Genomic DNA, 16,530 nt, shown 5'->3' with positions numbered 1-16,530 from the left:
ATTCTAGCAAACCACAAAAAACCCTCCTCCTGTCCACCTCATTAATACAGCTTGTTGCAGCTCACTGCAAACTTAGAAATATCAAGGTACCAAGGCCAAATTCAAAACAGAATGATTTAATCAAACATATACAGAATCTAATTATGAAATTGGGTCCTGAATGCTTTATTTGGCCAAATCTAATAAATCTGATTGTAATAGTATAACCCTGATTGTTGCAGCTATATAGTACCCTGGTCAGACTCCACTTGGAGTACTGTGCTCAGTTCTGGTCACCTCACTGCAGGAAGGATGTGGAAGCCATAGAAAGGGTGCAGAGGAGATTTACAAGGATGATGCGTGGATTGGGGAGCATGCCTTATGAAAACAGGCTGAGTGAACTCAGCCTTTTCTCCTTGGAGCGACGGAGGATGAGAGGTGACCTGATAGAGGTGTGTAAAATGATGAGAGCCATTGATCATGTGGATAGTCAGAGGCTTTTTCCCAGGGCTGAAATGGTTGCCACAAGAGGACACAGGTTGAAGGTGCTGGGGAGTAGGTACAGAGGAGATATCAGGGGTAAGTTTGTTTGTTTTTTTTTAAACACGGAGAGTGGTGAGTGCGTGGAATGGGCTGCCCGCAACAGTGGTGGAGGCAGATACGATAGGGTCTTTTAAGAGACTTTTGGATGGTACATGGAGCTTAGAAAAGTAGAGGGCTATGGATAAGCCTAGTAATTTCTAAGGTAGAGACATGTTCTGCACAACTTTGTGGGCTGAAGGGCTTGTATTATGCTGTAGCTTTTCTATGTTTCTATAATCCATGATTAGTTACACATTGCAAACCCTACTGTCCAATAGCGCAAGGAGTTGCACGGTACCTGCGTTTTCGGAGAATATAAACCCAGATAACTCCAGCCAAAAAGAAGAAGAAAGCCATAGAGATGTAGAGCTTGGGGAGCGGGATCTCCCCTGCAGACAAGTAGCTGCCAGGGTTGTATTCCACTATTGTAATCTGTAAGAAAAATCATACAAGTTATTGCTGAAGCAACAGATCTATAATTCTGAGCAGAGATTGGCTGTTCTGCACTTCTTTTCTTTGCAAGAACATACGATGAGGGGTTATTCAGTTAGAATATATAAGTAATAAAGGTCACGACAGAATGGACATTTCCCTTAGTGGAGAAGTCATTTTTTAGGGAATACAAATTTAGTGTGATTGGTAGATTAACTTATTCCTTATTGCAGAGAATGGTTAGAGTATGGTAACAATATCCGAAGGGATGGCAGGGATTAATATTCGTACCACTTCTAATACTTATCAAGTTTAAAATCGGGTGTAGTATAACATACCATCAGAAGGAAAATGGGATTAGTCAGGCAAACTTTTTTTTTGCTTTTATATTCATATTATAGATCCTAAGACACAGGAGCAGAATTAGGCTATTTGGCCATTGAGTCTGTTCTGCCTTTTCATCGTGGCTAATTTATTCTCCCCCTCAACCCTATTCTCCTGCCTTCTCCTCGCAATCTTTGATGCCATTATTAATCAAGAACCTATCAACTTCAGCTTTAAAAATATCCAATGACTTGGTCTCCACAGACATCTGCAGCAATGAGTGCCATATTCACCACCCTCTGGCTAAAGAAATTCCTTCTCATCTCTGTTCTAAAGGGATGTCATTTGATTCTGAGGCTGTTATCTGGTCTGAGATTCTCCCATTAATGGAAAAATCCTCTCCACGTCCACTCTATCCAGGCCCTTCAATATTTGGTAGGTTTTAATGAGATTCCACTCCCACCACCATTTTCATTCTTCTGTGTTGCAAATGTCTAATTTTTCAACCTCTGTTCTGAAATAAATACAACAGCTTCCTTTAGAAAGTGTGAGCTGTTGCATTACTGCAAAAGAAGCATTTCCTTTACTCCTGCAAAAGTGCTATTCAACAACATTATTACAAGCAAGGATAGCTTATCTAGGCAAGATACCAGAATGTAGGCAGTGTTTCAATATGGAAGAAATTGAAACAAGACCCTGGAATCTGGAGCGAACTAAAAAAAATCTGCTAGAGGAACTAAGGGGGTCAGGCAGTATTTGTAGAAGGTAAAATGGACAGTGTTCATTTCAGGTTGAGATCCATCACCTGGCAGTGTTTTTGTAGAATTAAATTTAAAATGTTAAATCCAAACTAAAAGATAACCAAAATGCAATGAAAATAAAATACATAAAATTAATGATAAGGGCAGAATAACCTTTTAAACAGGATAATTAATGAAAATCCATAACTTAAAACTTCTCATGCTCATGAATTCCTCATTCATTACCAGCATTTTCTATTTTTGTATTTAATGGATGCAATTTTAAATGTATATAGATGCTTTCACTTGATTATTAAAAGGTGGTGCTTTAAACAAAATACTGACAATTTTGTTTAAGTCTCTTATAGCTTCAATGCTCCATAAAGAGTAATAAGGTCTTTGTTGTACTTACATCCATGTCAAATTTGAAAGACCGAAGAGATGCTGTTTTGTTGCTGTAGCAATTATGAAAGTAGAGACTATAAAGTCCTTGTTCTTCATCAGTATTGATGGTAAATGAGAACTATTTAAGAGAAAAACACACCAGGTTTAAGCAACTTGCCACTTTACATAACTCTATACAGATTCTGGCTTAATAAGTACCTTCAACTTACCATGAATGAATACGATGCATTATTTTTCCGTAGTGAGATTGTTTTCCTCGCTGCCTAGAATAAAAGCAGTGGGTTATCGTTTTTCAATGGTTTTGCACTTGAACCTCCAAACCTTTGAAAGCGATAATTAATGATAAAGTAGTCATTCTCCAGCTCCGTACTAATCTTGTACCAAGCATTGATATTGGCACAACTGTGCAAAAGTCTTAGGTTCATATATATAGCTAGAATGCCTAAGGCTTGTGCACAGTACTGCAATAATTTTATATATTGCACTGCATTGCTGTTGCAAAACAAAAACGTAATTTCATAACACGTGAGTGATGATAAACTGGATTCTGGTAAGGATCTCTGTTGTAACCTGAGAGTGGGAAGGGGACAGGAAGAGGGGAATCATGGTAGGAAAAAAGGGAATGGAGAGGGAAGCATCAGATATTCCGTAATGATCAATAAACCAATTATTTGGAATCAAGTAATCTAGCCTGGTGTCTCAGGGCTGGGTGAGTCTGCACCCACGCCACTCCCTCATACCTGGCACTCCTCCTCTGCCACTTGTCCCACACGCCTCCCGCAACGCTCCACCCTCACCATTCCCAACATCCTTTGCTCCACATTGACAAATACACACTCTGCAAAGATCTTGGGCACGTGAGCTCCATATGCGTCCAAGACTTTTGCACAGTACTGTACATCTGCAAAAAAAGCTTTTAGACCATTAGTGTCAAAAGGATATCTGAGGGAATAACATATGCAGGTGAAGAGAAAAAAAGGGGATAACTGTAGAGAGCAATTCAGGCATACTGAGACATCAAGAAGAATCCGTGAAAGAAACATGGGATGAACTAGACTCCATTCCTCCAGACTCAGTTTCTGAGATAGACAACTTGTTTGTCCGCAACATGGTATGTCTTTTTAGTTCCTAACACTTTTTATTCCAACATGTGTTTTGAAAATCTTTTATCCTTTATGTATAAAAAGTAGTTTATGTTTAGGAAATGCTTTGTGTTTTGGAAACTGTTTATATTTCAGAAATGGTTGGCAATTTGGAAATGTTTAAGACAGAAATCCTCTGTGAATCTTAAATGTGCCTTAGGAGTGTTGTTTGGATTAGAATGTGTAGCACTCTAAATAAATGAACTGTATTTTAAATTACTTTGTTGCCTGGAAGTATCTTTGGCTTGGTAGGGAGAGGGTACCAATCACTCGAATAGTGGGTATTGTCAGCTAAACTCATTGTAGGGAATAAACTGAGAAGTAAACTTGTATTTGAACATTAGGTAGTTACAGCATAATCTCCACTTAGTGAGAGAACTTGTGACTACTTAAAGGGTTATTGTAGAATAACAGTACAATAAATTTACTAACCTTCGGTTCACCTGTATTATCCGGAGATTTTGGTTTGTCTGCAAGGAAAACAAAATGCTTCATAAGTAAAAGTAATATAGTTTCTATTTTTAGATTCAATATCTTTTCAAACAGTAATTCAGCTGGGTTTATTGCCTAATCTTTCAATAAAAGAAATTGGAAAATTAAAATCAAAATATCCTGGTCATATACTTAAACCTTCAGTATCATGCAAAATTAAAGCTATTTCAATCTATTAATCCAGATACTCCAGAAAAAGAGCTTTGACCAGCAATCAATCCGGACATTGGAAGCAGGGAATTTCACTCAGATTCACAGCCCGAATGAAAAAGCAGGCAGAGGGTTGCTACAGCAGGAAAGAGCTTCGACCAGTGACCAATCTGGACATCGCAAGTTTTGAGAGGAGGGGATTTCACTCAGGTGCACTCCCCAAGTACAAAAGCCTGCAACGGGTCTCTACAGAAGAAAAGAGCTTTGACCAGTGACCAATTGGAATTTGGGATTGATTAGCAAGGGCAAATTAAAGGAAGGCAGGGGCAACCGCAGTGGCCATCTTCTGAGTGGACAGAATCAGAGTGGTGATCTTGGAGCTTTAGCTCTTTGAGGGTTCAGTCAGAGAAATCAAAGAAAAGAAAGGTTCTAGGTTAAGCTTCACCCCCCCCCCCCCCCTTTTTATCTGTTCAGCTAGGACAATAGAGATGCCAAGCAGGATAGTTGAACACTCCTCTTGCAGGACGTGGGAAGGCAGGGAGACCTCCAGTGTCCCTAACAATTACAACTGCGAGAAATACATCCAGCTGCAGCTTCTAACAATCCGTGTTAAGGAGTTGAAGCTGGAACTGGATGAACTCCGGATCATTCAGGAGACTGAAGGAATGATAGATAGGGCATATAGAGAGGTAGTTACACCGGAGGTGCAGGACACAAGAGACTGGGCAGCAGCCAGGAGGGGGAAAGGGGTTAAGGACCCAGTGCAGAGAACATCTGTGGCCATCCCACTCAATAACAGGTATATTACTTACATCACTTTGGATACTGCTGTGGGGGGGTGGGGAATAGGGAGGACAGGGAGGTTGACCTAACAAGGGAAAGTCACAGTCATCGGGTCTCTGGCACTGGGCCTAGCTCTGCAACTCAGCAGGGAAGGGGGAAGAAGAGGCATGCTGTGGTTATAGGGGAATCATTAGGAGAATGGACAGGAGATTCTATGGGCAAGAATGAGACTCCCGGATGGTATGTTGCCTCCCAGGTACCAGGGTCTGGGATATCTCAGATTGAGTCCAAAGTATTCTAGAGTGGGAGGGTGAACAGCCAGAAGTCATGGTCGATGTAGGTACCAATGACATGGGTAGGACAAATCATGAGGTTCTGCATAGGGTGTTCAGGGAGTTGGGTGTTAAGTTAAAGGACAGGACCTCCAGGGTTGTGATCTCAGGATTGCTACCTGTGCCAAGTGCTAGTGAGGTCAGAACCGGGAAGATTATACAGTTTAATATGTTGCTAAGGAGTTGGTGTAGGAGGGAGGACATAAGATTTTTGGATTATTGGGCTCTCTTCCAGGGAAGGTACGACCTGTACAGATGGACGGTTTGCACTTGAAGTGGAGGTCGACTAATATCTTAGTGGGAAGGTTTGTTAAAGTTGCACGGTGGAGTTTAAACTAGAGTTGCAGGGGGATGGGAACCAGAGTACCAGAATAGTTAGTGGAGAGATTGTGGAGGCAGGAATCAAAAGATTGAGCATGGCGCGACTAGTGTCCTGAGTTGCCTGTATTTCAATGCAAGAAGTATTGTAGGAAGGTGGATATTAGTGAAGATGAGGTAGCTGGTTTACAAACAGAGGCAATATGTAGTGAGGAGAGACTGTTGATAGAGAAAAATTGCAGTCAATAGGATGAGTTGCAACTTAGAAGACCAAGAAAATTGAGAAGTGTGAATATAGGACTGAAGGTGTCATATTTGAATTGCACAGTATACAGAATGAGGTAGATAAACTTGTAGCATGGACACAGATTGGCATTTATGATGTTGTAGGCATCACTGAATCATGGCTGAAAGATTATCCCTGGGAGCTTAATGTCCAATGATACATATTGTATTGAAAGGACAGGCAGGGGGGCAGTGTTGTTCTGCTGACAAAATATGAAATCAAATAATTAGAAAGAGGTGACATAGGGTTGGAAGGTGTTGAATCACTGTGGATCGAGCCAACAAACTGCAAGGGTAAAAAGACCCTGATGACAGTTATATACAGACCCCTAAACAGTAGTAAGGATGTGGCCTACAAATTACAACGGGAGATAGAAAATGCATGCTGAAAGGGCAATGTTACAATGACCATGGGGGATTTCAACATGTAGGTACATTGGGAAAATCAGGTTGGTGCTGGATTCCAGGAGGAGGAATTTCTAGAGTCCCTATGAGATGGCTTTTTAGAGCAGCTAGGAGTTGAGCCCACTAGAGGATCACCTATTCTGGACTGGGTATTTTACAATGAACCTGAAATGATTAGAGCGCTTAAGGTATAAGAAGCCTTAAGGGAAAGTGATCATAATATGATCAAATTCACCCTGAAATTTGAGAAGGGAAAGCTAAAGTCAGATGTATCAGTTTCACAGTGGAGTAAAGGAAATTACAGAAGCACGAGAGAGGAGTTGGCCAGAATTGACTGGAAAAGTACACTGGCAGGGATGACAGCAGAATAGCAAAGGCTGGAATTTCTGGAAGCAATTTGGAGGGCACAGGATATATGCATCCAAAAGAGGAAGAAGTATTCCAAAGCAAAGATGATACAACTGTGGCTAACAAGAGAAGTCAAGGCCAATATAAAATCCAAAAAGGCATATAATAATGCAAAAATAAGTGGGAAGTTAGAGGATTGGGAAGCTTTAAAAAAAACCAACAGAAGGCAACTAAAATGTCATTAAGAATGTAAGGATGGAAGTAAGCTAGCCAGTAATATTAAAAAGGATATCTAAAGTTTCTTCAGATACGTAAACTGTAAAAGAGAGGCAAGAGTAGATAGCAGAATGCTGGAAAACAATCCTGGAGAAGTAGTAAGAGGTGTCAAGAAAATGGCAGAAGAACTGAACAAGTATTTTGCATCACTGTGGAAGACACTAGCAGTACGGTGAAAGTTCCAGGTGTCAGGGGTCATAAGCGTGTGAAATTACCGTAACTAGAAAGAAGGTTCTTGGGAATCTGAAAAGTCAGAAGGAAGATAAGTCACCTGGACCAGATGGTGTACACCCCAGGGTTCTGAAAGGGGTGGCTGAAGAGATGGTGGAGGCTTAAGTAATGATCTTTTAGATTCTGGAATGGTTCTGGAAGACTGAAAAATTGCAAATATCACTCCACGCTTCAAGAAAGGAGAGAGGCGGAAGAAGAGGAAAGGAAACTATAGGCCAGTTAGTCTGACCTCAGTGGTTGGGAAGATGTTGGAGTTGATTATTAACGATGAGTTCTCAGGGTACTTGAGGACACATGGTAAAATAGACTGTAGTCAGCATGGTTTCCTCAAGGGAAAATCTTGCCTCACAAATCCTCTGGAATTCTTTGAAGAAATAACAAGCTGGATAGACAAAGGAAAATCAGTTGATATTGTGTACTTGGATTTTCAGAATGCCTTTGTAAAGGTGCCACACAAGGCTGCTTAATAAGCAATGATCCTACTGTATTATAGGGAAGATTCTAGCATGGATAAAGCAGAGGCTGATTGACAGGAGACAAAGAGTGGGAATAAAAGGAGCTTTTACTGGTTGGCTGCCAGTGACCAGAGGGTCACAGGGTCTGTGTTGGGACTGATTCTTTTTACATTATATGTCAATGGTTTGGATGATAGAATTGATGGCTTGGTTGCAAAGTCTGCCGACGATATGAAGATAGGTAGAAGGGCAGGGAGTTTTAAGGAAGTAGAGAGGCTACAGGACTTAAACAGATTGGGAGAACGGGCAAAGAATGGCAGATGGAATACAGTGTCGGAGAATTCCATCAGAGAATCACAGAACATTTTTGGCATTAATCGTGGGATGGATATACATAAGTTATCATTATATGCAGATGATTTTTTATTATTTATTTCTGATCCTGAGAAATCCATTCCTGCAGTTTTATCATTGTTGGCTCAATTTAGTGATTCTTCCGGGTATAAATTAAATCTTAATAAGAGTGAATTGTTTCCTTTAAATAGACAGGTTCCAATTTATGGAAATTTACCTTTTAAATTAGTTAATGACTCTTTTATTTACTTATGGATTAAAATTACAAAAAATTATAAGGACTTATTTAAGGTTAATTTTTTACCCCTAATCGATCAGATTAAATGTTTGTTTACTAAATGGTCACCAGTATCTTTATCTCTGATAGGTCGGATTAATGCTATTAAGATGGTTATTTTACCCAAGTTTTTATATATATTTCAAGCGGCACCAATTTTTATTCTGAAATCTTTTTTTGCTAATGTTGATTCAAAAATTTCCTCATATATATGGCAGAATAAAAATCCCAGATTAGGTAAAAAATATTTACAGAAGGCAAGGAAGGAAGGTGGATTGGCATTGCCTAATTTTAGATTTTATTATTGGGCAGTCAGTATCCGATATTTGATATGTTGGTTAAAGGATTGAGATTTATCTTTTAGCCCTCATTGGGTGAACATGGAAATTAAATCTGTACAAGGATTTTCATTGGGTTCTATTTTAGGGTCTTCTCTTCCCTTTGCTCTTTCTAAATTGCAGAAACGAACTGACAATCCGATAGTTAAACATACTTTACGTATATGGTTTCAATTTCGGAAATTTTTTGGGTTGACTCAGTTTGTTTTAAATATTCCTATTGTATCCAATTGCTTTTTTTATCCTTCTATTATAGACCAAGCTTATTCAGCTTGGAAGACTAAAGGATTACTACGATTTTCCGATTTATTTTTGGATAATTGTTTTATGTCTTTTGAACAATTATCTAATAAATATAATTTGCCTAGATTTCATTTTTTTAGATATTTACAGATTAGGAATTTCTTAAATACTGCACTTCCTACCTTTCCAACTCTTGTGTCTTCAGGTATTTTGGAGAATTTGTTTGAACTAAATCCTTCTCAGAAAGGGCTAGTATCAAAACTCTACAATATAATTATGAAGATACTTCAGAGCCTTTCTATAAGATTAAAAATGATTGGGAGAACTTAACCTTACTATCCCTATTGAGAATTGGGATAAAATTCTTCAATTAGTTAATTCATCATCTATATGTGCTAAACATTCATTAATACAGTTTAAAGTTGTGCATAGGGCTCATATGTCCAAGGATAAATTGGCTCATTTTTATTCCTATATAAATCCTATTTGTGACAGATGTCATTCTGAGATAGCGTCTTTAACTCACATGTTTTGGTCTTGTCTGCTTTTGAAAAAATATTGGAAAGACATTTTTGATATTATTTCCACGGTATTGAACATTGATTTACAACCTCATCCGTTTACTGCAATTTTTGGTTTACCAATGATGGACTCAGTCCATTTATCCTCTTCTGCTTGTCGAATGCTTGCATTTCTTACATTAATGGCTAGAAGATCTATTTTGTTGAATTGGAAAGAAATTAATCCTCCTACCGTATTTCATTGGTTTTCTCAAACTATGTTATGTCTAAATTTAGAAAAAATTAGAAGTGTTGTATTTGATACTTCTATTAAATTTGAAAAGATATGGAGACCATTTATTCAATATTTTCATATGATGTAATGTGACCCTGTTCCAAGCCTATTTGTTTTTCCAGTTTTGATTTTATATATGTTGAGAGGATCGGAGTTGACGACACTGATGATTTTGTATTCTTGTTAGATATTATAAACAGCCTTTTTTTCTTCTTTTTTTCCCCTTTTTTTTCTTTTTTCGTTTCTTTTCCTTATTAGTTATAAGATTGTTAGATTAGTTTTTCTTGCATAATTTTTTTTCCTTTTTCTCTTTTTTGTTTTTTTTAATATATATATTATGATATACCTAGGTTTGCTTTGTTTATATGTTACTTGTATCGTCCATGATTTGGGAAGACTCATTTATATTGTAACTATTGCTTATGTATTCTTTCATGTTCAGCTGAAATGTGTATGTTTGTAATCCCATTATCTATGTATTAATCTTATTATGTCGATATTAATAATAATAATAATAATAATAATAATAATAATAAAAAGATTGAAAAAGAAAATGAGAACATGTTTTCATTTCTTACCTTTCTGAACTTCGTCAGGGTGATCTGCTGTTCCATTCATGTTAAGCTTTCCCTGGGTATTTGCATTCGTTTTACTGACTTTGACCTTCAGGGGCAGACCTCTTGTGATCCCAGCATCACTGACTGATGGCTGATTGCTGCCCGATGTCGTAACTGTAATACTGGGAACCAATAAGAAATGCAAACATAACGCCAAGAAACAATTAATCTGATGACTTTGAAGATACTAAAGCCAAGATTTTTGTGGGGTTTTTTTGTCATGTACTCACCGTTGTGTTTTAAAGTCAAAAAGGAAAAGTGTGACAGGTGTATCAGCTGACGGCTTTTTCTTCAAAAAGCAGAAATCAATTTCATCTTCCTATGAAAAAACAGAAATCACAAAATTCAAAATGGCTTTGACCTACATTAGTGGCCACATTTAAAAAAAAACAAAATCAGGAATTGGTCACGTACATTCAATGGCCACTTTATTTGGTATCTTTTGTGCTTAATAAAGTGGCCACCAAGTATTTGTGGTCTTCTGCTGCTGTAGCCCGTTCCTCTCGAGGTTAAGTGTATTGTGCATTCAGAGCTGTTCTTCTGCACGCCACTGTTGTGATTTGTGCTTATTTAAATTACTGTCACTTTCCTGTCAGCTTGAACCAGTCTGGCCACTCTCCTCTGACCCCTTTCATTAACAAGGCATTTTCACCCACAGAACTGCTGCTCACCAGTTTTTTTTTGTTTTCACACCATTCTCTGTAGCTTCAGGACATCAGCAGTTTCTGAGATTCTCAAACAACCCCATTTGGCACCTTAAAAGTCACTTAGTTCACATTTCTTCTCCATTCTGAAGTTTAGTCTGTTCAACAACTGAACCTCTTGACTATGTCTGCACGCTTTTATACATTGAGTTGCTGCCACATGACTGGATGATTAGATATTTGCATTAACAAGCAGGTGTACCTAATAAAGTGGCCGCTTAGTGTTGATCGCAGTTAATCGTGCCTTTACTCCATCTTCCCAGACTTTCCTCCTATGCCTCAATTTCATAAACATCAAAAATTCTATCACTCTCAGCCTCAAACATCAAAAATACCACCATCCTGTGAATAAAGAAATTTATTCTCACATTGCACCTCAATTGCAGAAACCTATTTTGAAACTATACTTCTATGTTATAACTCTTCAACCAAAGTATTTTCTGAGCATTTTTCCTGTCAACTGACCAAGAAATTTATTTTTCTTCACTAAGATCAGCCATCATTCTTTTCAGCCTCCCAGATAGGTGGGCCAAAACTCTGTGCTGTGTTCCAGCTGTGCTTTCACCAGGCCTCCAAATACAATCTATGTGTGCAAAAGTCTTACGTATCCTAGGTTTTTTTGTATAAATTTTGTCTCAGATTTTTTTTGTCTTCTGCATTAGTGTGTCAGTAGAAAAGAGCAAATTTTAAATTTGCAAATACTCATTTTTCAAAAATTTAAATGTTACAGATAAATGTGTGTATTTTTTCAAAGAAAGTAGCATCTTAACTAATCGACCACTTTTCAAAAAAATCTTGACTGCCTTGTAGGTATATAGCCCAGTGCATGGCCAAACAAAGATAACAAGCAGATGTGAATGATCAGTGACATAATGAGTTGAAGGAACTAAGCTGATTAACTGAAGCATACAGGTGTAGAAGGAATCAAACTGGGCGAAAGACAACCAAACAGTTTAATGTTCACATCATCAGTTCTTACATCATAGCAAGAGTAAGTATAGCAACAAGGCACAAGATGGTCATCCTGCATCAAACACAAAGTGCACTGCAGATGCTGTGGTCAAATCAAGAGGTTCTTTCAACGGATGCTGCCCAACCTGCTGAGTTCATTCTGCATCAGCTGGGTCTGTCCCAATGCAGAAATTTTGCGACAGACAGGAGTTTCAAGATGTGCTGTTCAAGCTCTTCTGAAGAAGCACAAAGAAACAGGCATGGTTGAGGACCAGAAATACAGTGCTCAGCCACAGAAACTGAGTATAGCATACAAGACATTCATCAAACTGATGTCCGTTCTAAATTGGAAGTTGCCCAGCACTGCAATCAGCTCTGAACTCACAGAAATGACTGAACCCAAATATACCTCTCTACGTTCTGGGAAATGGTCTTCATGGAATAGTTGCTGCCAAAAAGCCATTCCTCTGAAGTGGAAACAATGTCAAGAGACTCACCTGCGCACAAACACAAGGACTGAGGTGCTGAACAATGGCATCAAGTGATCTGGACTGATACGTCAAAATTTGAAAATTTTGGCTCAAACCGGAGTATCTGCAGAAGAGCTGGAAAGCACTACATGGAGGAGTGTCTCCAGCCAACAGTGAAGCACGCGCAGGTTTGGGGCTGCATTATTACAAATGGAGTTGGTGGTCTGGTCAGAATTTATGGAATCCACAATGCTGAGAAGTACAAGCAGATTCTCATCCGTCATGCAACACTGTCAGGGAGGCATCTGATTGGTCCCAATTTCATTCTGCAGTAGGACAATGACCCCACACACACCCCAATGGTCCCCAAAGAACTGTCTTCAGCAAAAAGAACAAGGAGCTCTGCAGCAGATGGTATGGCCTCCACAGAGCCCTGATCTTAACACCATCGAGGCTGCCTGGAGATACAGAAGTGAGACAGCCAAAAGTCTGCAGAAAGACTTTGGCAAGCTCTGCAAGACGCTTGCAATAATCTACAAACTGATTTTCTTATAAAACTACACAACAGTGTACCTCAAAGGTTCATTTATTATCAAAGTATACAACTCTGAAATTCTTCTTCTCGGGACTTCCGGTTAAGATGGCAGTAGCTTAAGTCGCTAAAACTATTGCTCCGCTCCATTTCATATACCTGCATTTATTTCTTACTCTTCCTCCCACTATTGAAGTTGCTGGCTGCACAATGAGTGTATCTAAGCCTACTAAATCGGCAAAAAAAGACATTCCATTGGGAGCAACCTTGAGTGAAATTGTGTCGCTGTTAGAACAAACCCGACAAGATATGTTTTCTCAATTTAGTTCGTTGGAACTGAAACTGGATAAAATCAACTCTACACTGGAAAATCACGCTCAACATTTATCACATGTTGAAGAAGTCACGGAGAAACTAGACCGTCATTGTAAAGCCCTGGAAAGAGTTTGCTCTACCCTAAAGGAGCATAATAGCAAGTTAACTCTTAAAGTTATGGACCTTGAAAGCAGGAGTAGACGCCAAAATCTTCGAATTCTCGGCTTGCCTGAGACTGTTGAAGAGGGATCGCCTGTCGAATTTTTCTCAAACTTTCTATGTGAGATTTTTGGAAGCGAAATACTTTCCAGTCTTCCAGAGATTGATTGAGCACACTGTATCTTTACATCTCGCTCAGCGGATGGCCAGAGACCACGTCCAGAGACCACGTCCAGTGATAATTCGCCTCCATTGTTACCAAATCAAGGATTTACTAATTACAGAAGCTCGCCAACGTAAAACCCTTCAATATAAAGGTCATGCTATCCATTTAGTAGAGGACTATGCACCTCAAGTTATGAGTCAACGTGCTGAACACAGAGGAGTAATGAAAGTTCTCTACGATCGTGGAGTTCATCCGTCTCTCACCTATCTTCATCCGTCTCTTGCCTATCCAGCCTGACTCCAAATCAAGCTTAGGAACGGCGATTTTAAACGTTTCGATTCGGTAGCAGAGGCGCAGACCTTCATTGATAGCCTATCTGCTACCTCGAGTTCCTCAGATACGATATGATATGATTTTTTTTTCTTTTCAGCCTTTTTCGTTTTTGTTTAGATAACGGTTATTTTTTTCTAATATTCTAATCTTTATTTCTATCTTTTTCAGTATCCATTTAACTCAATATATTTCGATACGATGGATTTCTATTTTTCAGTATGGGCATTTTCATTAAATAGAGCTGATTGTGAAACTATGTAATTAGACATCTCTTAACGGTCTTTGGAGACTTTATTTCAAAATGGAGTCGGTGTCGCATTTAAAAATTGATATCGATTCGTGAAGTGACGACGTCCTTGAATGGTTTTTGTTTTTCTTTTCAGACTTCAGTCTCCAATTTCTACAAATCTTGATATTTTCTCTTTTAAATTTAAAATGTAGCTGTTGTCGCATCTATTTAATTAGTAGCTTAATTATGTTGCATTGTCCTATTGAAGTGTTTTTTTTCCATTTTCTCAATTTTAGTTTCTATCTTACATAATTTTAATTCTTTAAAGGTGATGATTTTTTTTCTCTCCGGTTAGATTATTTTAACCTTAAGCAGCAATTGATGTTGTACCTTTAAACTCAGTTTTGGGTTTGGATCAAATTCCTCTCGAATGGATTTTTCTTTGGTGTTTTTTTTCCCTGTGTTTCAAGATGCTATTTGTGGTTTTTTTTCTTATTTTTATGATTCGGTTGGATTACTTACTTTGATGTTAAAGTTTTTTTTCTGTATAACTGAGTTTATAGATTATCTTTTTTTCGGTTTATCAACTCTAGCGGGAAGGTTGGGGTAAAGTTTTTTTTTAGACCATTATTATACTTTAAGATTTACAAACTTTGAATGTATTGTTTTTTCTTGTTAAGGTAAATCTTTGTTTGTAACTCTTAAAGCTTTTTTGTGTTTATTTCCATTACTGTATCAACAGTTGGAGTGGAGATAATTAAGATGTTACCTAATTGGAAGTCCAGTAGGGGGTTAGTTTTTCTCGGGGAGAGCTTGCTGCTTTATATTTGCAGCTTTCTTGTTGTAGGTTTAGAGGGAGTATGTGGGAACTCCAATGCTAATATTATATATGGAATTTTGGCATATTTGTACTATACAGGATGTAATTTCATCCTGTTTTTTTCTCTTCTATACTTTTGCCCCAGAATTACATATAAATTTCAGATATGGTTTAATGCCTGCTATCCTTTTTTTTCTTATGTTCAATGGTTAGTCCATTGAACTTTGTCAGCTGGAATGTTAAGGGTTTGAATCATCCAGTTAAAAGGGGGAGAGTGTTCGCACATCTTAAACAGCTTAGAGCAGAGGTAGTCTTTTTACAAGAAACAGATACTCGTCACTCAGATAATTCTCATCTTATGGCACGATGGGCAGGACAACACTTTAATTCAACTTTTCAAGCCAAGGCGAGGGGCGTTTCAATTCTTATAAACAAAAATGTTTCTTTTGAGCTTCATAATAAGATATCTGATCCTAATGGTCGTTTTATTATTGTTTCGGGGAAACTTTATAATACACGGGTGGTCTTAGCCAACCTTTACACTCCTAACTCGGATGATGTAGGGTTTTTTGACTGTTTTTTTTCTTCATTGCCAAAACTAAGTTCATACTCTCTTATATTGGGTGGTGACTTTAACTGTTGGCTGGATCCAGTTTTGGACAGATCTTCTTCTACCCCTACACAATTAAGAAAATCTGCTTTATTTATTCAATCTTTTCTTCCTAATTATGGAATATCTGATATTTGGCGTTTCTTTCATCCACATGAAAGAGATTACTCCTTTTTCTCACGTTCACCATACATTTACTAGAATCGACTATTTTTTAATTGACAATCAATTGATCCCATCCGTCCGTTCTTGTGATTATAAGAGTACATTGATTTCAGACCATGCCCCACTTACATTGTCCATAGTTCTCCCTGGCTTCCCTCAAGTAAATAAACACTGGCGTTTTAATCCGACCTTGTTGTCAGATAACGACTTTGTAAAATTTATGGAGGATCAGATAACTTTCCTTTTAAATACCAATGCACTACCTGAAACCTCTAGTCAGGTGGTTTGGGACGCAATTAAAGCATATCTAAGAGGTCAAATAAATTCCTACACAGCAAATTTGAAAAGAAAGACTCACAAAGAACGTTTAGAACTGATTAATCAGATTAAAGCTATAGACCAATTATACATCCAGGTCAAGGATCCGGAGTTATATAAGAAAAGAATGGAACTTCAAACTAAATTTAATCTTATTTCTACTTATCCAATTGAACGCCAACTTTTGGGCAGTCAGAGTAAGTTCTATATTCACGGGGATAAATCTGGTAAGTCCTTAGTTAACCAACTTAGACGCTCTAAAGCAAAACAACACATCACTAAAATTTGAATGAGTAATGAGAATATTAGTGTGGACCAGTCTGAAATTAATGATGCATTTAGGAATTTTTACTCTCAACTTTACACCTCTGAATCCTTTAATGGTAATACTACTGTTATGCAATTTTTAGATAGTTTAAATATTCCTAAACTTGCTTCTGATCTTAAACATAAAT

The 16,530-nt window shown here is 38.0% G+C and overlaps 1 protein-coding gene across 2 annotated transcripts in view; it reads right to left on the bottom strand.

Annotated features, from left to right (window-relative positions):
- The window catches only part of gpr107 (G protein-coupled receptor 107), a 129,482-nt gene that overhangs the window by 87,232 nt on the left and 25,720 nt on the right, over positions 1–16,530 (bottom strand). For both annotated transcript variants that reach the window (XM_073052773.1, XM_073052774.1), the window contains exons 4-9: positions 10,534–10,622; positions 10,265–10,425; positions 4,037–4,074; positions 2,672–2,725; positions 2,470–2,580; positions 860–993 (exon numbers count right to left, since the gene is read on the bottom strand). In XM_073052773.1, coding sequence (XP_072908874.1) covers positions 860–993; positions 2,470–2,580; positions 2,672–2,725; positions 4,037–4,074; positions 10,265–10,425; positions 10,534–10,622 — 587 coding nt within the window. The remainder of the gene's footprint in view (positions 1–859; positions 994–2,469; positions 2,581–2,671; positions 2,726–4,036; positions 4,075–10,264; positions 10,426–10,533; positions 10,623–16,530) is intronic.

Source organism: Hemitrygon akajei, chromosome 7 (assembly GCF_048418815.1).
Source record: "Hemitrygon akajei chromosome 7, sHemAka1.3, whole genome shotgun sequence".
Classification (NCBI taxonomy): Eukaryota; Metazoa; Chordata; class Chondrichthyes; order Myliobatiformes; family Dasyatidae; genus Hemitrygon; species Hemitrygon akajei.
Note: the sequence above shows the minus strand (reverse complement) of the source record. Positions and strands in the feature narration are given on the sequence as shown.